Source organism: Symphodus melops (assembly GCF_947650265.1).
Source record: "Symphodus melops genome assembly, chromosome: 11".
Lineage (NCBI taxonomy): Eukaryota > Metazoa > Chordata > Actinopteri > Labriformes > Labridae > Symphodus > Symphodus melops.
Genome location: NC_136701.1, coordinates 1,231,053 through 1,253,403, shown reverse-complemented (window position 1 = coordinate 1,253,403; position 22,351 = coordinate 1,231,053). Strand labels below are relative to the sequence as shown.

General features: G+C 43.0%; 2 protein-coding genes across 2 annotated transcripts; one reads left to right on the top strand and one right to left on the bottom strand.

Annotated features, from left to right (window-relative positions):
- Positions 1-1,155: 1,155 nt before the first annotated feature.
- Positions 1,156-6,405, bottom strand: nccrp1 (P1, F-box associated domain containing). Its single transcript, XM_079355921.1, has 6 exons — positions 6,085-6,405; positions 4,895-4,975; positions 4,702-4,798; positions 3,739-3,834; positions 2,229-2,367; positions 1,156-1,504 (listed from the first exon to the last, which is right to left on the bottom strand). Exons 1-6 carry the CDS (start codon positions 6,290-6,292, stop codon positions 1,358-1,360), a joined length of 768 nt encoding a protein of 255 aa, XP_079212047.1. The 5' UTR covers positions 6,293-6,405; the 3' UTR covers positions 1,156-1,357.
- Positions 6,406-16,625: 10,220 nt separating this feature from the next.
- LOC306831981 (homeodomain-interacting protein kinase 2-like) lies at positions 16,626-20,777 on the top strand. Its single transcript, XM_079356310.1, has 10 exons — positions 16,626-17,623; positions 17,878-18,069; positions 18,162-18,340; positions 18,498-18,618; positions 18,942-19,052; positions 19,190-19,270; positions 19,376-19,506; positions 19,684-19,818; positions 20,137-20,365; positions 20,466-20,777. Exons 1-9 carry the CDS (start codon positions 17,420-17,422, stop codon positions 20,363-20,365), a joined length of 1,383 nt encoding a protein of 460 aa, XP_079212436.1. The 5' UTR covers positions 16,626-17,419; the 3' UTR covers positions 20,466-20,777.
- The last annotated feature ends 1,574 nt before the right edge of the window (positions 20,778-22,351 follow it).

Sequence of the window (22,351 nt, the reverse complement as noted above, 5' to 3'; positions counted from 1 at the left end):
CTATTAAACCTGAGTTTAGCCCAGTTAGGTGTTTATTGTTTGTTTTTTTAAACAGAATAAAGTTTTAATCTGAATAACAGCAGAGAGGGAAGAGCAACATTTGAATTTATTTAAATTTACAACTTCCCTCTTTGCATGATAACGTTTGAATACTAACAGGCCAATTCATCCACAATGACTTGTGTCCGAGCTGGGAAACTTCTCACATATTGTTTTCATCTTTGTCCCATCCCACCACATGTTTTCAAACTGTGTGCGACTTTAAACTGAACACCATTCGTCACATTTATGTTCAAATAAGAATCTAATTCATAACAAAGTGAAAGAGCTCGAACGCATCCTTCATGTGGCTTTAACTTCAGTTTGGTAAAAATAAAACCATGTGTTGGTCAACAACACGTGTTGTAATCCAATCCAATCAATCCACTTTATTTATATAGCACATTTAAACAACAAAGAAATGTCTCCAAAGTGCTGCACATATAATAATAAAAACAATTAAACAAAAATGTCCAAGGCGATTCCATAAATAAAACAATAAAATCAATAAAAGACGTAAACTAGTAAAATAAGTAAAAGACTCAGAGGACCACAAAACTCACGCAAAGTAAAAAAGCCAGGGAATAAAAATGGGTCTGAAGACGAGACTTAAAACACTCGGACGTGGAGGGGGAGGGCGTTCCAGAGTCGGGGGCCAACCACAGAGAAAGCCCTGTCCCCCCTGGTTTTAAGTCTCGCCCCAGGCACCATGAGCTGGAGCTGGCCCTCAGACCTCAAGTCGCGCGCCGGAGTATAAATTTGATGTCCATTCAAAGCTTTAAAAACAAACAATAAAATCTTAAAATCGATTGGAAAACGAACCGGGAGCCGGTGCAAAGATGCGAGGATTGGGGTGATGTGCACTCGCACATCTGCAGCCCTCAGAACTCATCGTTTTATAAACCTGCCTGTTTGTAAAGAGGGGCCTTTTATTATTGGTCTTTATAATTATAATCTTTGTAACGTGAGAAAAATAAATAAAGCACTTCAGAGCAGCAGAACATGTACGGTAACTTATATATAAACACTCAGACGTCCTAAAAGATCTGTGAATATTTAATTGAAAAAAGAAGGTCGACCAGCTTCAGACGTTAAAATGAATCATGAACACAGTGGTCAGGAAGTAGCCCTTTATTATTGCACAAACCAGAGGAAGGTTCAGCAAGTGCAAGATCAGAATAATCAGCAAATCAAGGTTTATAAAAACTGCATATAAAAGAGCAGTAAGATCACGCCCTGAGTGATCCTGGTGTTTACATGTTGACCGTGTTGGCGTGTTTCTCGTGTGTGCGCTCTGCAGGGTTCAGCAGCAGCCCGTCTACGAGCTGCTCTTCGTGGGCTTCACGATCACCGAGCTGTTGGTGAACAGAGTTTGGTGGAACCCGTTCAGGAACATGTTCTTCAGCCGGTGAAGGAAGTGAACGTATCTCACCCCGGGTCCATAACCGGAGAACACGTGTGACACCTGCAGGCCGACAGAGAGACACACACACACACACACACACACACACAGATGAAGCTGTAGCCTGCTAGCATTGCAGCTACATGTATGCTAACGGCCTCTGACTGGATCCAGGGTGTCGATTAAGACCTGATGACACGTTTGACTGGATGATGTGCTGACTAAACAGCCTGGATTTACAGTTTCTGTGACTCCTTAAAGGGCCAGTACGTAACTTTGTCACGTCATTAAAAGGTGTAAAACTGTAGAGTAATGTCAACAGTTTTGTTGTTACTGTTGTTTTGAATGCACATTATCTTTCTGCTTTTGGACATCTGGATTTTTATTTTAGTTTGAATCAGTTTTTTTGCAGCGGGGGGGTTTGAAGTTTTTATTTTACTTTTTCAAATTTTCTGAATTTCCAATAAAAATGACTTTGACTTAAATGAATCAGACATTTTAGAAATTTAATTCAAGCTTGTAAATAAAACTTTGCTTTCCACCTTCACGTCATTTTCTTACATTGTACGAGTGTATTTGTATGAAATGCGTTCGAGGCTACGAGTCGATGTCGTCTGTCTTTTTTAAAGATGCTAAACGAACAAACTTGACTCGTCTAAACTTTTTGTCTCGTTTTATTTGAGACTGTTTCCGGCCTTCAGGTAGCTTCTGCTTGTAGTTCAACATCTTAAAAATAGCCTCCATCACCCAGCATGCACCTGTGCCCGTCAGGCCTCGGGGGACTCACCTCCTTCCAGTTGTGCGAGTAGGCGCTGCGGTCGTCGACGGGCTGGACCGCGTGCTCGGCGATCACCGTGCTTCTGTCTGCAGCCAGTAACTTGACACGCAGCTCGTAGATGTTGTCATGCAGCTGACTCTCCTCGTACCTGAGAGTCACGCAGAGAAGGACGTCAGTGACGAGCTCATCTCCTCTCACGTGTCCGAGTGACGGCGAGCGTTTACCTCCATTAAAGACGGAAAGATCAGGACAGTGTCGTGCATCCGTCATATTTACAAATCAGAGACTTTCAGGCGGCGTGCACGAAGAGTGAACGAGTCAGTCATTCTGTGCTACTAAAGACCACTCCTCTAATCTGTCATGTTTTCATGACTCGCACTTTTTATTGTGTTTATCACACGGTGTAAAAATCAGCCGGCGTCAGTGACGGTGTTCTCAGGTTAAAATAAACCAGAACGTTTGTGTCCAGTAAAGTCAACCAGTCCAATTCAACACGACACATCAATGAAGAACGAGGTTTAAAGCTGAAGTGCAAACATCTTGTTTTATATGAAGCTTAGCGAAAGTTCAGTAAGGAAGACTTTAAGTGATCCGTGGGTTAATCAGCTGTTCTGTCAGCTGACCTCGTCTAACCAATGGCGCAGCGTTCCTCCTTCATTGTCGGCCTATCATCGTTCAGCTCTCCTTTTAAATATGATCCTTTTTCTTCCTGAGTTCTTTCAAGCTGGCTTCGTGCGCCGCTCCACCTCCCCATCACCGCCATCTTCAGAAGCAGAGTCAGCTCCACCTCGGTCTCATCAAATCATCAGTCCTCCACCACCAGGGTCTGGACTCCATGGGGGGGGGGGGGGTCTATCCTAATGACGAGCAGGACTTCATCACTAAATCGCATCTTCCACCCCGTAGAGTCCAAGCGCCAAAACATTCTGTCAAATCTCCTTCTGTCCATCACTCTGTCGCTGTCATAAATTCATTCTTAATATCACTCGTCTCTCCTGATTGAAATATATATAATATTATCATCCTTTTATGTCCGAGGGAAGAATTATTGACAATGAAATGATCTGATGCTAAAATCCTCTTTTCCTAATCAACAACAAAGAAGGTGCACGTTATTCCAAATTGATGACGGCTTATTTTATCTTTTATACGAGCTGAAAAATGAGTCATTAAAAAATAACTTTTTTATGCCTTTTTTTTTTTCATGTTAAAATGTCCCAAAAAAATTCTGGGAGACAAATTTTGAGATTCTTCTAAATGACCTTCTCATCACTGCGAGCTCAGTATGTGGGCCGCCGTGTCAAAGGACCAAAATGACAGTAAGTCACAAGTTCACTACGAACTGACTCTCTCACACACACACACACACACACACACACACACACACACACACACACACACACACACACACACTCTCATATAAACGTGTGTGAAATGTTCTGCACAGACTGAGCTGATAAGTAATCGCACACAGCCTGTAATAAAGGGCGGAGGCGGGCGTTGGCGCTCGTTAACCCACCAGTCCTGGACCAGGATCTCAGGCTGGAACTCATCCAGGAGCTCGTCCCACAGGCCCTCGGCCTTCAGGTCCACCACCTGCTCCATGGAGAACCAGCTGGACAGGGAGGACACTTTTAACACGCCATGCATACAGGGACAGATAAAGTGCTAACAGAGATAAATGATGAATTATGTACCAGGACGTAAACATGTATTTTTATTTTCAGGCTCTAAAGTCGTGTTTCCACTGAGCGGTTCGGTTCGGATCGTCTCGGTACGGCACACACCGGCTGTGTTTGAAAAGACTGAAGGCGGGAAAGATCCCCAAATAACCGACCCGCACCGTCCAACTTTTGGGTCAATTCTGTTGGGGCGCCAAGAATATCGATCCGACCCTAAAAGATGGAGCTAAACACTGCAGGCTGTTGATTGGTTGAATGAATCTTCACTTCCTGTGTGACAGCAGTAAACACAACCCCACCGTGCTTAAACAGTCGATGGTTTATTGGTCTGTATTTCTCCTCGCTGCACACTGCGTCACGATTTTCTCCTTTGTTGAATTTATTAGCATGTTAGCATTTAGCTAACATGCTAATATTAGCTGTTAGCATTTAGCTGCTATCATGTGGCGCTATTACGTAGCTGACGCGGCTATCAGCATCCAGCTTCAGGAAACACAAACAGGATCAGGCTTTACTGAACCGAACCGTACCGGACCGCTGTGTGGAAACGGGTCATGTTAACGACCCGAAATATTATAAAAGAAATGTAACAAAACTCAAAACAAGTTGTTACATTTTGGGTTTTGTTAAAAAAAAAATAATTTAGAGTTCAGGTTGTTGTTACATTTCGGGCTCTAACAGAGCTTTTGGAGCCTCTAGTGGACATTGGATGAACTGCGGTTTCTTGCACTTCATGTCTGAACCCTGGAGGTTGCTGCTTTTATTTCACCGTACACACAGTAAACAGCAGTGACACACACCTGTAACGGCCCAGCTGACAGATAACAGCGCCTGCTGGGATGCCACTGGTGTCGTACGGGAGGGTTTCTGAACTCGTGGTCCATCCGGTGAAATTCCCTTGAGAACAAGACAAACGCAGACCTCACTTTTACAAAACGTCCTTTTTTTTTTTTTTTTTTTATAAATAATCAGTCAAACACGCCCGTCTCTCACCTTCAGGTACAAATCGAGGAGGTCCGCGGTCCGGCATGTCAGGCAGCTCGGGCTCGGGGGGCGGCCCATCCTTAGTCACGCCTGAGAGAAATCAGACAAAAAGAGGCGCGCCTTCAGAAACCTGTGAACTCCCTCAGCACACATCACACGTGTTCCTGACAGGTGGGCCGGCTGCGTCACACCGCACGCCACCACCCTCATCAACGTCCTGCGGAGGGATCTCAAGAATCTGACTACGAAGCTTTAAAAGGATCTGTGGGGAACATCCTGGGACCTGTTGGCATGGTTACCAGAGACAGGAAGTCTCGTACGGTTTTCACTGTGTCACATGTGGAACGGCTTCTTCCTCCCTGGTGATACCGGGGTCATTTTGTTTACTGACACTCTGACAGCTCAGGAGGTCATGAGTTCAGACTTTAACCAATCACATGCTGGATGTCAGATCGTTGGTTTATAACCAAACATGTTGGTACAGGTGAGGAAGAAGACGGTACACGTTGGCCTTTTGAAAATAATCGTGGTTAACAACAACATAAAAAGTCATTTTCTGCAGCTCCCTGTAAAAGGTGGACTCTTCCATGCTTTTACTTTGAAGGATGCTGTTTTGATTGAGCCGTTTTAGTTATTTTGTTTTTGTGTAAGATCCAATTTAATTTTTGATACCACCTTTTTGCTATATTTGAAAGATTTCTTTATAATTGATGTGTTTTTTTTTCATTTGGTCACTAAAAAAGTGATTTTCTTACATCAGAAAAACTAAATGAATAAACCACCATGACATTTCTTGGCAGCTGCATTACAGAGTGTGATTATTGATGCAGCTGCTGTGTTCAGTGGATGTCAGCAGCTGGACGGAGTGTAAACTAGAATCATTCAGGAGGATTTCAACAGCAGGGTGTTGTCTTCTTGCAACAGACTTCAGGTGGTGCAAGAAGACAGTTGCTCAATTCTGAGCAATACAAGTTTGTCCGCATTTAAACCAAGAGAAAAAAAAGTTAAAAGAAACTGAGGAGCAAAACAGTTTAAACAGGAAGGAACATTTCAAAGTAAAAGTCGCTGCTGAAAGTTAGAAACAGCTGTGATGATGCAGCTGCTGAAATGTAGAGAAACATCTGGATCAGACTATGAACAGTCTACACATCACTTTCTATCACTTTTAAAGCACTCCTTCATGTTTCCTGGTTCGGTACCGTGAGGTGAGTGGTTCTTCAGTAGATTCCTCCCCAGCGGTTTGGCTTCATACACGGACTTCCAGTCCACGGAGTCGGGCAGTGGAGCTCCGTGCAGAGCCCACTCTTCCTCACATCTCTTCTTCCAGTCAGAGGCGGACATGGTGCGACCCAGCAGGGAGACGGAGAGGACGACAGTGAGCTGAGCAGCCCAGTGTAGTGTCATCATGTCAGAGTGCCGCTCCCCTCTTCTTAAAGTTACAGTGGACTGCAGTGAGTACGGAAGCCCGAGAGGGCTTGGACAAATAAAGATAATGTGGAAGTGCAAAGTCCACGTGAGGCTGGAAAGCCTCCCCCCCCCCGTCAGAAGTCACACAGCTGAATGAAGTCCATAGAGAAATACAGCCTTTGGGACAAACTTCACTCTCAGGTAGAAACCGGAAGTGTGTGTTACCATGGTTACTCAGCGGCATCCTGGGAGAACGGTTTATTATTAAAAGTCTTTATGTAGATTATTTTTCTCTAGTAAATTTATATTAGTGTAGACTTATAGCAAAACGATCAGATGGAGCCCATATTCTTTATTGTAATTTATAATTTAATGTTTAGTTAATTTATTGTAATATCACAGAACAGGTTGCCTTGAAAGCAGACAAGGAGACTATAAATGAACATTTATTTTTTGTTGTAGCCGAAATTAAGTTTTACAAAGACGTCAAAAGTAGAACAATGATAAATAAACAATGATAAATAAACAATGATAAATAAATAAGAGTGAGAAGTTGTCTGCAACATGATTTAATATTCTTTAGTTTTTGAAACAGTCCCTTTAAATATAAAACAGTCAAATAAACACGTCAACAGAAGGAAGTAAAGAAGCTCTGAGCCTGTTGTTAGGTTGAGCATGACGGCTGCTGCCGATGAGCCTGCAGCGCCCCCTGCAGGAACAGACGAAGAAGAGGAATCTTAGTCAGGAAGTTAAAAATGTTTATTAAAAAAAACATGTCAAAGGTCAATCTCCTTTTTTCCCCAGTTTACCAGGATTGCTTGTTTGTTTATTAGAAAAATAAAAAGTCATTATTCCATGAACTTTTCAAAGAAATGAGTTAGAAAAAAAGGGCAGGGTGTTAAAGATTTAAAGGGGGGGGGGGGGATGACCTGAGGGAAAGGAGCCTCAGGCCAGACTCGAACCCAGTCTGTCCGCTTCAGGACTATGTCCTTATATGGGGAGCGATCGCATCACTAGGATCATCTGCGCCCTAAGAATATCCCTTTTTTTATATTTAAAGATACATATGAAATATATCCAAATAAATCACAAACTGAGAGAGCATGTGACTGTTTTAATTAGCAGGTTATGCTTTTAATACTTTTTTATCAGGAACAGTTCACCACTTTTATTGATAAGGGTTCGAGCCTATCGATGCAGACTCCGCCCCCTGATGACAACGCTCTGACCTTGAGTTTGACCCATCACTTACGTAAGAAAACGAAGGCGTTTTAATATAACACAGCTGTAGTGTGATTTTTTGAAGAGCAGTGTCAGTCTGTATTTTTTATTGATTTTTTATTTTTTTTTTACTCACGCCAGGCAGAACAAGTTCACAAGAGGAATTAAGCAAAGCTCTAACAGAGAAGCTGCGAGCAATAAAAACATTCAACACAGCTTTCAGTCACATCTCATCTGCAGGAGGAGCCGTCAGTGTTGTGTCTGCCTGATGCACTTTGCTCCTATACGATCCCTTCATATCTACAGGAGACATCCCCGCTCTGACCTTTGCACTGACGGCGCTGATATGATTTAAATGTAAATCACAGTTAGCGTGCAGCAGCTGCTCGGCTGAGTGTAAAGTAAACAGTGTTGTCCTGCAGGAGTGATTCACTGTCTGTCTGGAATTTATAACGCTAACAAACTGTGCTCAAGACCTCTCCAGTGTACTATTTAACTTTATTACCCTCAGTGCATTTTCCTCCTCTCTGCTATTTGAGCCCCTGTTTCATCATGAGTGAGACAGATACTTTATGTAGACTGAATAATAAAAAGACGGAGGATAGGTCACATGAAGTTAAAGGTATTTATTTCAGACCCATAGGTCCACAGCGTCATAAAGCAAGCAGAAGAAATATAAATATAGGACATTAACAAATAAGGATAAAATCACAACAGGTCACCATTTTTTAGACATCAGTGACTCAATCTGAACCGAGATGATCAGATTGAGTCGGATCACATTCAAAGCCACCTGTTGATGTGGTTTGAATCAGATTTGGAAACATCAGATCTCGTGTGACTTCTTGTGTCCAGACTGGCAAAAAAAAATAAAAAAATAAACTACATACAGATTTGGAGGTGCAACGTGAACAATCAGCAAGAGAATCATTATCACCTGTTAACAGACAAAACAGGGACAATGAACACAACAGCCACAAGAGGGCGACATTACACCCAGTCAACGGACAAAACACACAAGTATAAGAAGAAAAAAAACACAATTTCAATTTCAATTGGTCGTTAGCAATGTAGCAGTAACATATTCTGAAGACAGCGTCGTCCTCCCAGAGGTCAGAGGTCAGAGGTCAGAGGCGCTGCATGTCAAAAGTAAGGGGCCCTAAAGGGCTCACAAACGTCGAGCTGCAGCGGTCGCTCTAAATGTGATGCTTTTTTTTTGCAATGACAGGAGCAAACCTCCCTAACAGGGCCCCGTTTGAAACCTCTAGTGCTTCCTTATAGACTGGTGTAGTTTTGAGTCCTAAAACCAGGAAGTGAGTTAGCATTTTAGCACCGTGGTTCTAACCTCTAAAAGTCAATGTGGATTTTGAATGTGTTTGTGTTTAGACTGAAATAAGATCTGTGGTTCACACAAGCTGAAGAGATGTTGACGTTTTGTTAGATGAAATAAACTACGTTAGCTAAGACCCCACTTGTGAATGTTAAAGTTTTTACACAAACTTTAAACGGCGGTTGCTAACGAGTAGCTAACTGAGACTACAGTGGTTGTCATGGAGACATTAAACGTCATCACGCCGGGAACTCTCTCCCTAATCCTCCTTACAGCCTCTAGTCATGTTTTTCAGTGTTCTTGTAAATATTAGGTAAATAAACAACTTATTAAGCTAACGTTTAGCTAGCTTGTCAAATTCGCTGATTAGATCGATGAAGCATAACGGTCGTGACGTCATAATAAACCGACCGCGGTGTAGTTAGCTTGTAGCATAGCGTTAGCTTTTTACTTCTCTGGGCTGCATTAACTCTTCAAACTTCATATAAATGATGTTCATCTGTAAAGATTATCCAGCTGAACAACAACACATCAGAAACGTGTGTTTAACACACAGATTATTTTCTGCAATGATCCAAAATCCAATGAAAAAATCCCATAGGCGAATTTTCATAGGAACCACCGGCGCCATTTTTTCGGGTTGGCCTACAAAAATACGTCATTACTACACCAGTCTATAATCAAACACTAAAGGAAAATGAAGAGAGCTAATATCTGTCTGGGAGTTTTTAAAAAAAGAGGACGAGTGTCGTAACACTGGACCACATAAAGGTGGTTTGAGGGGCCCTTGAATTTTTGCCTGCGGCCCCAACAGACTCTAGAATCGCCTCTGCCAAAAGATTAGAAAACTTTTTTTTTATCCTGCAGCTGTTTGGATGTGCACACTAGTCTTTTAAAGAGGTGTGTCTCTTTTTTCAATGATTTTTAATATCTAATCTGGAGGAACATGTCAATGAACTTTACACGTACTTAAGAAAATTATACTGATTATTTATAATAAAAGAAAAAAAAAATCATAAATGTGTAATATTTCAGGATGTTTCTTACATAACATGAAAGATATCGGAAAAGAAAATCAATTAAAAACAGAAAAAAACAGAAACGTCCAAAGGTTAAGCTGCTGCTCTCATTTCTAGGAGTGATGTGAGGAACTAAAAGTCACATGACATGACAGGTACGTTAGCAGGAAGATCAATTCTGTCTGCAGGAAATCAATCAATCAATCTTTACTTCTACAGCACTTTTAAAACCTCGGTTGACCAACATGCTGCAAGAAAGCAGACTGTAAAAACAATACAAATACAATAAATATGAGCGTGAATAAATGATGTAGAACATGTCAAGTTACTGACGGTCCCTCGTTTTACTCGACCATCTTCAGGGTGAGAAAATGTCTCCGGCTCCAGAACACTTCCAACCATGATGTTTGTGACCGGCCTTTACACAAACTTCACCCTGTTTTTAAAAGTAAAGAAAAAGAGGACTGAGTGAACAAACGTCGCCACCTTGTGGACTCCAGCTGCATGTTCGACATCAACCGAGAGTTCAACTTCACAGCACAGATTCAAGTCTTAAAGAAGGCAAACGATTAAAAGCGCTTTTTATTGTTTTTATACATTTACTTTGCTCTTATAATAATAAAAAAATGTATTTCAGTCTAATTATTAAAAATCATATTCAGTAAAAGTCTGTAAAATATTGATATCAGTGAACGGGACCTGGAGCCTAATGCTCTTTTCTTTGTGTGCTGAGTCCGGTTTGATGCACACACAGTTACTATGAGAGCTTTATTAAAAGTTAAGCAGCACAGTTTGAGTTTGGCAGTGAACCAGCAGGGGGCAGCAGACGCTGTGACAGAGGACTGAGCTGCTGCTGCTGCTGCAGGGTAACACATCACATCTTATAGTTTCAATAAAAGCTCACAGCAGTAAAAGATTTGTGTTTCTTTGTCCGAGGTTTTAGGATGAATTATTCTCAAACAGACCTGAGAGTCTCAACTGCCAAATGACGGACTTGTGTTACTGTGAGGACTGTCGGGATGTAGTCAAGAGCAGACTAACTGAGACCAGGACATGTCCGAGACCGGGGTGCTCCCAGACCGAGTCAAGACCGAGATGTTCAGGGATCGAGACCGAGTCAAGACCGAGACGTTTAAGGATCCAGACCGAGTCAGGACCGAGATGTTCAGGGATCGAGACCGAGTCAGGACCGAGACGTTTAAGGATCGAGACCGAGTCAGGACCGAGACGTTTAAGGATCGAGACCGAGTCAGGACCGAGACGTTCAGGGATCGAGACCGAGTCAGGACCGAGACGTTCAGGGATCCAGACCGAGTCAGGACCGAGACGTTCAGGGATCGAGACCGAGTCAGGACCGAGACGTTTAGGGATCCAGACCGAGTCAGGACCGAGACGTTCAGGGATCGAGACCGAGTCAGGACCGAGACGTTTAGGGATCCAGACCGAGTCAGGACCAAGACGTTTAGGGATCGAGACAGAATCAGGACCGAGACGTTCAGGGATCCAGACCGAGTCAGGACCGAGACGTTTAGGGATCCAGACCGAGTCAGGACCGAGATGTTCAGGGGTCGAGACCGAGTCAGGACCAAACGTCCAGGGATCCAGACCGAGTCAGGACCGAGACGTTTAGGGATCGAGACCGAGTCAGGACCAAACGTCCAGGGATCGAGACCGAGTCAGGACCGAGACCATAAATCCTCATCTTGAGTGCAGGGGCGTCAGGTTGCAGCCGTAAGTGGAAGTGATTAGTTCTTTATGAAAGGAGCGTTTTCAGTAAAGACGTGGAAAAGGATCAAAGTGGTTTCGATGGGTTTTTCTTAAAGCTACAGTTCAGATTTATTCTCCTCATTTAGTCTTTCATCTCTTCTTCATGTCTTCCCTTCGTCTCTCCTCAGAGACAGAGACAGTCCACTGTTTAGACTCCTGCACCTGCTGTGTCCCTATCAAGCCCACACCTGTTGTCTACTCTTGCGCCCCGGTGCATTGTGGGTAAAACGACATCTGTGTGTCAGAGGTGAACTCTGGTTAATCAAATGAAGCAGTGAAGCAGTTGAACAAACAGATTAACAGGACAGACGATGCAAACGTTTGCTCTTACTGTAAGCAGACAAATCCCTTTGAATACAGTCATAATAAGACGGTTTTAACCCGAGTTAAAGGGCCGGGACGCCAATTATACACGCAAGTGTCCATTTACTCACCACAGGGAGAACGACATGTGTAGAGTAAATACTGTAAAATAAAGTGTTTGAGCTTTTAATGTTTGGAGTTCCCCGGCTTTGTGAAGTGCAAAACAACTCAGCAACCCATTTAGGGTTAACCCCTTCACGCCTGAATTTGTTTCCAAGTATTAAAACATTAAGTCGATGCTACATTAAGTAGAAAACGTTTATTTGAAAACAGCACATAAATAGATATTACATAATAATAGCACATCAAGCAGATGTTCTGTCTCTGACTTGCTCTATGACAAACTGATGCTTGCAAAAGGTTCCTATAGATTTGTACTGAAAGTGCATCGACTGGCAGTGGAGGAATACAGACGCTGTTTTTTGGAAGCAGTTTGATGCAAAGTCGCGACAAAATCCGTGAAGGGGTTTAAGGACGAGTTAAAGTGCTGATGAAAATACTTCATCGTAACGAGTGGAGAAAAAATCAAAGGAAAGCTGCTCTCGACCAGGGTTATAAAGTCAAGCAAACAGGAAGTTTGTCTTGATGATATTGGTGCAAAAATGGAAGAAAACAGAGGCAGAACATAAACTTCAATGAAAAAGAAAATCAAATAGAAAGTATGATTGAAAAAGAAGGACACATATTTAAGGCCTGAGACTCATCAAGTCACGAAGACGCCGACGACACCGACTATTCTCATGACAGCTGTTTTGTTCCTTGAATCCCGTTTTTTTTTGGCACGTACCCTCCGACCTCATGACATCACTCAGCTGGACGCGGGGATGGAGGCGGCTGAAAGCTGAACACAGACACACTTTAAAAGGGACTTAAAATGAATATTTCAAATATTGATCTCCATCAAAACACTCGGCTGAATATTGTGTGATAACAGAAGTGAGTATGAGCGGGGCGCCGGTGGCTCAGTGGTTAGTGTGTGCGCCCCATGAACAGAGACTGTACAGTCCTCTCTCTCTCATTCACTGTCCGATCTCTAAGGCCCGAAATATGCTCAACGTTACCAAACGGACACGTACGCGTTCTGATTGTCACTCGCGTTGTCTTTGCTTATACTCGCAAAGTCCAAACGTAACATACGTGTCTTACCGGAGGCCTCCTGTAGGGGGCAGGCAGCCAAATAGAGCTCGGTGTGTCTACCGTTTGTGTGGTCCTGAAACGGATATCATAAAGATGGTTATAATCATGAACCATATCCATCAAACGCTCCTCAAACATCGTGTCCTGTTCCGTCATTTTTTTAAAAACGCCTCCTATATGCACGCCAAACGTCCGGGGAAACCATAGAAACCAGCGACTGTATATATTACGCCCACGAGCGCCTCTAGCGGGACTGACGATACTACAACTTCGACCACCAACTGCAGGTACGCAAGTGCGTATTCTGCGTTGGCGGCTGCGTATCTAACGCAGAGAGGTCCAAAAAAAGCCCAAAAATAAATCTTAGAAAGAAAGAAAATAAATAACTTTGATGTTTCAGGCTTGTTAAGTCAACACGCGTGTGGATAGGTTTACTTTCAGTACGCCACAGGTGGTCGACTTTAAAGAGCGAGCAGGTCGGTGGAGAAACCATGCAGGATCCATAAAGAAGAATAACGGGAGATAACGGCTCACGGTGTTCACGCTCACGTTCACCAGCTCAAACATGAATCTCTGCTGCTTCTTTAATGATGCAGCATTTATCCAGCACCATTTTGCTCTTTTCAGTTTCAGCGCAGACGTTAAAGGTCAAACACAGCCCATGTGTTCGCCCCATCTAAAGACGAGGCGTCAAGGTGAAGCGTGCACACATGCTCAGCATATATAAATACATGTTCCACAGGGGTTTGGGCACCGAGCCGTGCGTACATGCATGTAACATTGCCCAGCACAGCGTGTTGAATGTGGTCACACATCACGTGTGCAGCGAGCCGTGGTCACATACCGTCCTCCAACCCCTGTATTCATTCAGATACACAGCAACATGTTAGGTATGCTTAAATAAACCTTCAGTTAATCCTTCTGAGAAGAGTCGGCAGCATCACCTGAGTGACTCGTGTTTTAATGCTGCAGTAACGAGATGACACTGATCTCTTTCTACCTGCCCAGTTTGAAGTTGGAGCGCAGTCTTAAAAACGATTTACTGATACGTCCATTATCTATGAAGCTGCTTTCACACATGCTGAATAAATCAACATCCATATTGGATTGGATCAGGTTGGAAGTGGTATGTTCTGTTTCTGTCTCAGGATCCCAGACTGGTGACTTGCTGTTAAATCGTGTTGCTGTGAAATATAAACAGCAACTAGCTAAATGAAAAAATGCACAACAAACAAAATAAACTCGATCACTTTATTTATACCTGGCTTAAACTTTTACTTGACTTGTTTAGACTTCATGAAGGACACGTAAATATAATCTTGTCTTTGCTCTTTTCTTTGTGTCTTGTGTTTCATTCTTCAGCAGCGTCGGCGACCCAACCTGCTGATGTCTTTGAAAGATTTTAGATTTTAGACGGGAGGAAAACTGACTGTGTGAAATTGAATCAGGGTGCTGCAGTGGGCGGGGCTTCCAGTTTGGATCAGACAACCTGGTTTAAATATAGCCCCCCCCCCCCACGCCCCCCCCCCCCCCCCCCCCCCCCCCCCCCCCCCCCCCCCACGTGATCCTGCTGGTTTTTAGTTTCAATGGAGTACGACCAACAACCAACACTGCACCAAGTATCCCACCCGAGACCTGTGGAAATAATTTAAACTTGCATGACGTCCAATCTAACGACATTTTAACCGTTTAAAACTTTTTCAACTTCTTATTTGGAGTTTTTAGACCTTTATCAGACAGAGAAGTGTTAGTGCACATTGTTTTAACTGCATGAAACAAAAAAAACACCTTATATTCAATTTAAGATGAAAAACAAATCCCTTAAATGTTCTGTGTGTGTGTTATCTGTATCTCCAGGCAACCTCTCTCTGCAGCAGGTGTTGAATTTAATGTGGGAGTGAAGCTTTAAATATCCATAAAGGAGATATTTATAGACACGCGCTCTCTGTCATTGTATTTAGCTGCCAAGCACATAATATTACTTTCCCTGTCATGTTTCATAAAGGGACGAACTGCTGATGACTCTGATTCTTCGTGACAGAAACGTTAATGATCCTTGTTTTTCCCACTTCCTGTCCAGAGTTTGCTCTCACCTTGTGCCGTTAGCGTGTCGCAGGGCGCAGCTGCAGCCCGACACTGAGTTATTCTGACGCAGGTCGGTGCAGTTGGCACGGATTCCTTTTGCAGGGGTCAAGCTGTATATGTTTCACGTATAAGTGTCCAGCAGGGGCATGAACTAATGCTCACTTCCTTTGACACGTTCTGTGGGATACGACCACAGCAAGCGTTTAAGGTCAACTATATAAGGTTCCAAAAGAAACCGTGCACCCTGCAACGAAAGATCCACCATCATAGAAGCACCTTTTTTTAATACGCCATAATTCAATCATTATATCAAGTTGCACTTCAGGGAGTCTGAGTCTTTGGAGCTGTAATGGGTGAATTCTCGACCGGGCTGATGGTTGTTTCAGCATCTTGTGAAGTTGGAGGAATTCCCTGGCTGACACGCGGAGAGGGTACATCATCGTCTCAGCGCCCTGTTGCGTAACTGTTCTAGACGGGTATCAGTCAATGGCTCCGGGTAAAATGTCAGCAGCTCGACACTCAATCTGGTGTCTCACTCGCAGGTGATACTACGTCCTTCTGCAGTTTACACGTTAAAAGAACGTTTGGTGAGCTCCACTTAGATGTACATCATGAATGCCTGAGCTATACGTTGGATGAAACAACAGTGTAGGAGGTCCTCTGAAGCGTTACGCAGGGATTTTCCAGGTTTCAAAGGAAACGTCCTCATTTCATGTTCATGTTGGACGGCTCAAAGGATCTTATTACACAAAAGGACAAATCCTATTAACAGAAATAAAGGGAACCTAAACTAAACATCCATCCATCCATCTGTCTATTCATTTTTTCATGCATCCATCCATAAAAGTTTCTCAACATTTTTCTTTTGAAGTGGCGAGCAGTGTGTACGACACGACAGATGACATCTTAGACGATACATAAAGAGAAGAAGAAGAAGAAGAAGAAGAAGAAGACGGAGGACAGAGACTGGAGCGAGGCAAATTGAGGCGTCTTCTCTCAGCGACTGTTGTGAAGCCACGTGGGTGAAGGGGAAACAGCCAAACAGCCAACACGGCATTTGACGTCTGAGAGGATTCAAAGCGGAGGGACGACCTGCATCCAGCTGATCGTCACTTTATCTGGTCAAATGAAATAACAGCAATAAATAAATGTATTCAATTGATCAAACTGTCGTCTCTGTTACTACCAAGCCACAACCTCCAGACTTGAAAAATGAAGCCAATGTGGGAAAACGAAATCCTGCAGTTTGTGGAGTGTCCATTTCAGAATCGTAGCTGACATGATTGACAGGCTCAAAACCCGCCTCAGCCTGTCATTAGGTTGACTCAAAGTTAGGCTGAGACAGCATTTCCAGCAGGGCGGCTGCTGCTGATGAGCCTCTGGAGCCAACAAGCTAGCTAAACGTTAGCTTAATAAGTTGTTTATGAACCTAATTTTTGCAAGAACACTGAAAAACATGACTAGAGGCTGTAAGGAGGATTAGGGAGAGAGTTCCCGGCGTGATGACGTTTAATGTCTCCATGACAACCACTGTAGTTTCAGTTAGCTACTTGTTAGCAACCGCCGTTTAAAGTTTGCGTAAAAACTTTAAAATTCACAAGTGGGCGTCTTAGCTAACGTAGTTTATCTCTTCAGCTTGTGTGAACCACAGACCTTATTTCAGTCTAAACACAAACACATTCAAAATCCACATTTAGACTTTTAGAGTTAGGAACCCAGGGCGCTAAAATGCTAACTCACTTCCTGGTTTTAGGACTCAAAACTACACCAGTCTATCGACTCTCCCAGGTAATGGAACATGGAGCGTTACACTGAACCACTTGTTGCCGTGGGAACATCAGATTTAGAACGTTGGCTTTGATCGCCACCTCACAGGGACTCACGGAATCCTGAAAAACTCTAAATGAACAGGAGTTAAAAAAATAATCATTTCAGTTTGAGCAGCTGGACAAACCACAAGCTTCGAGTTTTCAAGCTACTTATTTGAACTGAAGAACGTAAATCAAACTCTTTGATAAAGGTGAGTTCCTCTTTATATTTCCTAAATTTCTGAGCTCTTTGTTTAGTCCAAACTGGAGTTAGACAGAGATAAGAATTGCACAATATTAACATTTACAGACTTAAGACAAACACAATGATGATAGAGATGAAACAGGATTGTTAGTAACTTTGTTCTCATTATTTTCTCTCGTTTCTTTTTTCCAGATGACCAGCAAACACAAAGTGGGACTTATGCAGATGCTGCAAATCGTAAAAGTTCAGGCTAACAACAATCTCCCCCCCAAATACGAGGTCCTGAAGGTCATGGGCAAGGGCGGCTTCGGGAAAGTGTTGCAGTGTTTGGACAGAGAGACCAACAATCCTGTAGCCATAAAGGTCCCCTTGTTTAACCAAAGCTGCAGAAAGGAGGTGAGACATTTGGTAGATTTTGAAGTTCACATCATAAAATAGAGATTTGATAGTTTTATATTTGGTGCATCATATTGAATAACTATATTTAGTGATCACAAAGGCAAACTAATGTTATCTTATGCAACTGGACTGTGCTTATAAAGTCCCCAACACACACACAGAATAACTCTCATACCCATTCACATGCCCATGTTGTATATTGATTTGTCAAAGATTATAACTTTGGTGAACATCTTGTCGTTTTTCTCCAGGTGGCCATGCTTCAAAAGTTGATGGAGCTAAAACTTGACGAGCACAACATCGTCAAGTTCCATGAATATTTCATGGTGAAGAAAGGCGAGGCGCTGGTCTTTGAGAGTCTGGAAGTGAACATATACAAATATATGAGTCAGAACTCCTTGACCCCCATGACGTTAACTGACACAAGGACTATAATCACACAGGTATGAATTCAGCAGCTTCTGATAGAAAGCACAAGTTTAACCGTCTGTTTAACCTTGATACAGTCTCTGACATGTGTGTATTGTTCTTGCAGATGGCTACAGCACTTACAGCTCTGAAGAACATCGGTGTGATCCACACGGACATCAAACTGGACAACGTGATGTTGGTGGACCAACAACGACCCTTCAGAGTGAAACTCATAGACTTTGGCTTGGCCATAGATAAATCTAAAGCCAAGCAGGGCATGACGCTGCAAACAGTCTCGTTCAGGTAAGATCCAAAATCATGCTGATTATGTGTCAGCATACTTTTTCATTTGTTCCCAACGAGGAAAAATCTATTGTTTGCCTAATTCATGTTTGTATTTTCACTCCTTGGAACGTGACAGTGTCACTGACTCAATCAAATGTTTTTCTTCAACACTCAGGGCTCCTGAGATCATTTTGGGTCAGCCATTCTCCGAGGCCATCGACATGTGGTCAGTGGGCTGCATGATGTTTTCCGTGCTCTTCAGTTACTACCTGTTTGAGAAAGAGGAATATGACACAGTAAGTAATTTACAAAGCTTGACTCTTTTAGCTCACGCATCAGCTAATGATGCTCATTAAACCTATGTTAAAGCAGAACTTCACAAATACACACTCCTGAACCCTTTGTTTAGCATGTAGCTAACGCTAATACACTCACACACAGCAGTAAATCAAATGTAAAACCAAGGGATTCACCTAACACACAGGACGGAGGGACATAATGTGCTTTTAGTGGTGCAGAGAACTTCATATGTTAGCCATGGCGGGAGTTATTAGCATTAGCATGTAGCTAAGAAGAGAAGTGTTCTTGTTGTTGATGTGTTGATATGTTTCATTTCCAGCTGCGCACGATAATGGAGATCGTGGGTCGGGTCGACGAGTTTCTGAACACAGCAAAGCAGAGAAGTGCCTTTTTTATTTATAATAAGAAGGCCAACTACTGGAGGATCAAGGTACTACACGTTGTTTCTTTGTTTTCTTTAGACTCATGTGATACTTTAAGGTGTGCATAAAAATGATGTTTATGGACTGCTGTTGATTAGTTAGATGAAGAGAAACATTCAAATGACCACACTGAACCTTCTTTCAGACTCGTAAGGAGTACTTTGGAGAGTACCCTCCAGCAGCCCCTGACAAACACACGTTTTCATCGCTGGATGATCTCAAAAAGGTAAAGTGGGAAGCTTCTTGCACGGTCATTGTCAGTTTTCTGTCTTTATGGAGGACCAGGATGATGTCTTGACTGATGGTGTACTTCTTTGTTTTTTATAACTAGAGTTCAGCGGATTACAAGGACGAGGCTGCAGAATACGAGCAGTGCATCGAGCTAATGAAGGCCATGCTGACGATTGATCAGAACAAGAGGATCACTCCCGATGAAGTCCTCCAGCACCCCTTCATCACCCAGTAAGTACTTGAACTTTTCAAAGTAGATGTTGTTTCTAACTGATGGATGCTGCTCAGGCTCTCAGTACTTCTATGTGTCTATATATTATGTCATGTTTCATCATCTCACTGATTGATTTGCAGATAGTTCCTTTTAAAAAGTCTGCAGAACTGACAGTTAATGTTTGAACACAACAGGAAGAAGGAGAGCGTCGATCCTCCAAAGGACCAGCACAGCCCTCCTCCCACAGTCTTTCCATCGGGGGTGATCCTAGTCCGGCCTGCAACACCCGAGAACACGTCGAAGCTGGAGGAAGAGGAGACATCGGTCAGGTGAGAGAACCTTTAAACACACACATATAGCACATTTAATCCTCTTTTACTCTGATGTCAATATTTGAGTGATGGTGTCACATTTGTCCACTTCCATACTTGTCGATACAGCATGTTTTTAAAACTATCTCCACTCTTTCAATGACCAAGAGAATCAAAAAGTACGTCTGCTTAAACGTACATGCAGTGTGAAGCTACAAGCTAACATAAGTGGGTTAGCATTAGCCCTTTAACAGCTAGCGACATCTACTGGATGAAAGATGATTCCTTAAAGTTGTAACGACAGTAACCGGAACAAAACTCTTTCTGTGTGTTTAGTCTGACCATTGAGGACATTGAGGACGAGGACATCGAGCACAACGAGGACACCGAGGACACCAAGGACCACAAGGACAACGAGACGCCGCCAACCCCAGACGACGGCGACAGCAAGGACAATGAGACGCCGCCAACCTCAGACGACAGCAAGGAGAAGAAGAACTTCTTCCAGCGGATGAAGTCCTGGTTCAGGAGAAAGTTCCCCTCCAACCGAGTCGGTGTCATGTAGGTAGAACGAGGTCAGGAGTGAAGCTCCGGGAAGTTTTTCATCGCTACACACGAGATGATTTTCAATTGTTTCATCAATTTTTAACGTAAAAATGTTTAAGATCTTTTACAGGGTAAGAGGACAAACTGGGACCAAAAATCAGGACCTAAAATCATCTCGTGTGTCGCCAGTCAAACTTCCCGGAGCTTCACAGGGCAGCACGGCGGCTCGGTGGTTAGCACCGCAGCCTCACAGCAGACACTGCCCCCTGTCTGTGTGGAGTTTGCATGTCCTCCCCGTGACTGCAGTGGGTTTTCACCGGGGTCTCCGGTTTCCTCCCACACGCCAAAAACATGCTTCTAGGTCGATTGGACACTTTAAATTCTCACTTAATCTGGTCAAATCAAATCAATAAATGAACGTTTGAAACTGTCTTTAAAACTGTCTCATGACTTTATTCTATCAAAGCGTTGAAACGACTGACGAGAGAGAGAGAGAGAGAGAGAGAGAGAGAGAGAGAGAGGCTGTGGATCAGTCAGGTTGACATTTCTCTGAACACTGACGTTTTTCCTTTTTTAAGTCCTGTTGGTGTTCTGTGTCTGTCTCTTATAGACAGACATCAGAGGAGAGGACATTTGGACAGGTGTATGTCTGATTTTTTGCTTCAATAAAAACTATCAAGGAAACACCCAACATTGGGTTTGTAGGACGTTAACTTTGGTTGCCGTGGTAACAAGTATCGATGTTCGATACTTAATTAGGGACCGAAGCACTGACCAGTGCGAAGGACCCTATTGTAACCCAAATGATTATTTTTCTTTTTTTTTTCTTCCGTCTCTTTGGAGCCACTTTTGACGGCTTGAACGTGAATGAAAACTCATCAAAATCTCCAAAGTCATCGGGTCTGGCGAAAAATTTGATATTTTTGCCATTTCGTAAAAAAAAATACGCAAAATGACTCAGTGGCGCCCCCTTCAAATTTTCAAAATGGCCTCCCCATGGAGGTTTCTTTGTCCTACATGCATGAGATTTTTTATGCTCATTGGGCATGTCAGGAGCTACATAAAATCCTCTTACACCCATGGTCAAAACCCAACAGGAAGTCCGCCATATTTTTTTTGAATGGCTGAAATTCGCGGTTTACAGGTTAGCTATCTGAACGAACTCCTCCAAAAGCGTTTATCTGATCATCGCAAACTCAATCTTAGTGTGTTCTAGACGTGTTGAAGATCTCTCGTTGTGCTCTGCACGTCATTTCGTCAAGGGGCGTGGCCACGGCGTACCATCAAACTTTGATGTCTCGGCACACTCCTATTTTTTAACCTTCGATTACTGTAAGGCCTGCTGCTTGGCCACGTGTCGCGGCTGCACTCCTGCGGTCACACTCTCGTGGTCGCGACACACGCCGACATGCGCGGGGTGCTTCGGTCCCTTCATCACCGCTTGCGGTTTTAATTCAGTATTGAAGTTTGAATAAAAAAAATGAACAAAACAAACGTGACAAAGTGTCTTAAAAAGAGGAACCCAAAACATTAATGAAAATAAATAAATAAAATCATCCTAACCATAAATAATAAAAGACATTTCCATAAACGCACACGAGGTGAATCAAACTGAACAAATACAAAGAATATGTTAATAAAGGAAAAGGGTTTGTTGAGCGGGTTGACCTGTGACTCCTACAAGCATGTCATTCCCCTCCCTCTCTCTCTCTCTCTCTCTCTCTCTCTCTCTCTCTCTCTCTCTCTCTCCCTCCCATGTTTATGACTCTATGTAACGTCCTGTCTCTCCTGAAACATGTCTCTATATTTATATCAACCCGAGAACACCGTCACCAACGCCGGGTGATTTTTACCAAATACAATAAACCCAATAAAAAGTGCGAGTCATGAAAACACAACAAATTAGAGGAGTGTTCTTTTTCAAACTGTCTCATGTCCAATAAAATATAAAAAAATACCACGAGGGGACCCGATAAAAAAAATGCTCCAAAATTACCGAAAAATG

Bases quoted from the DNA above. Each gene is read 5' to 3' on its own strand.
- nccrp1 (XM_079355921.1), bottom strand. From the start codon at position 6,292: ATGATGACACTACACTGGGCTGCTCAGCTCACTGTCGTCCTCTCCGTC. The intron at 2,368-3,738 runs GTGGGTTAACGA...CGTGACTCTCAG, and splicing joins GAGATCCTGGTCCAGGACTG to GTACGAGGAGAGTCAGCTGC. The intron at 1,505-2,228 runs GTGAGTCCCCCG...GTCGGCCTGCAG, and splicing joins ACTCGCACAACTGGAAGGAG to GTGTCACACGTGTTCTCCGG.
- LOC306831981 (XM_079356310.1), top strand. From the start codon at position 17,420: ATGACCAGCAAACACAAAGTGGGACTTATGCAGATGCTGCAAATCGTA. The intron at 17,624-17,877 runs GTGAGACATTTG...GTTTTTCTCCAG, and splicing joins ACCAAAGCTGCAGAAAGGAG to GTGGCCATGCTTCAAAAGTT. The intron at 19,819-20,136 runs GTGAGAGAACCT...CTGTGTGTTTAG, and splicing joins GAAGAGGAGACATCGGTCAG to TCTGACCATTGAGGACATTG.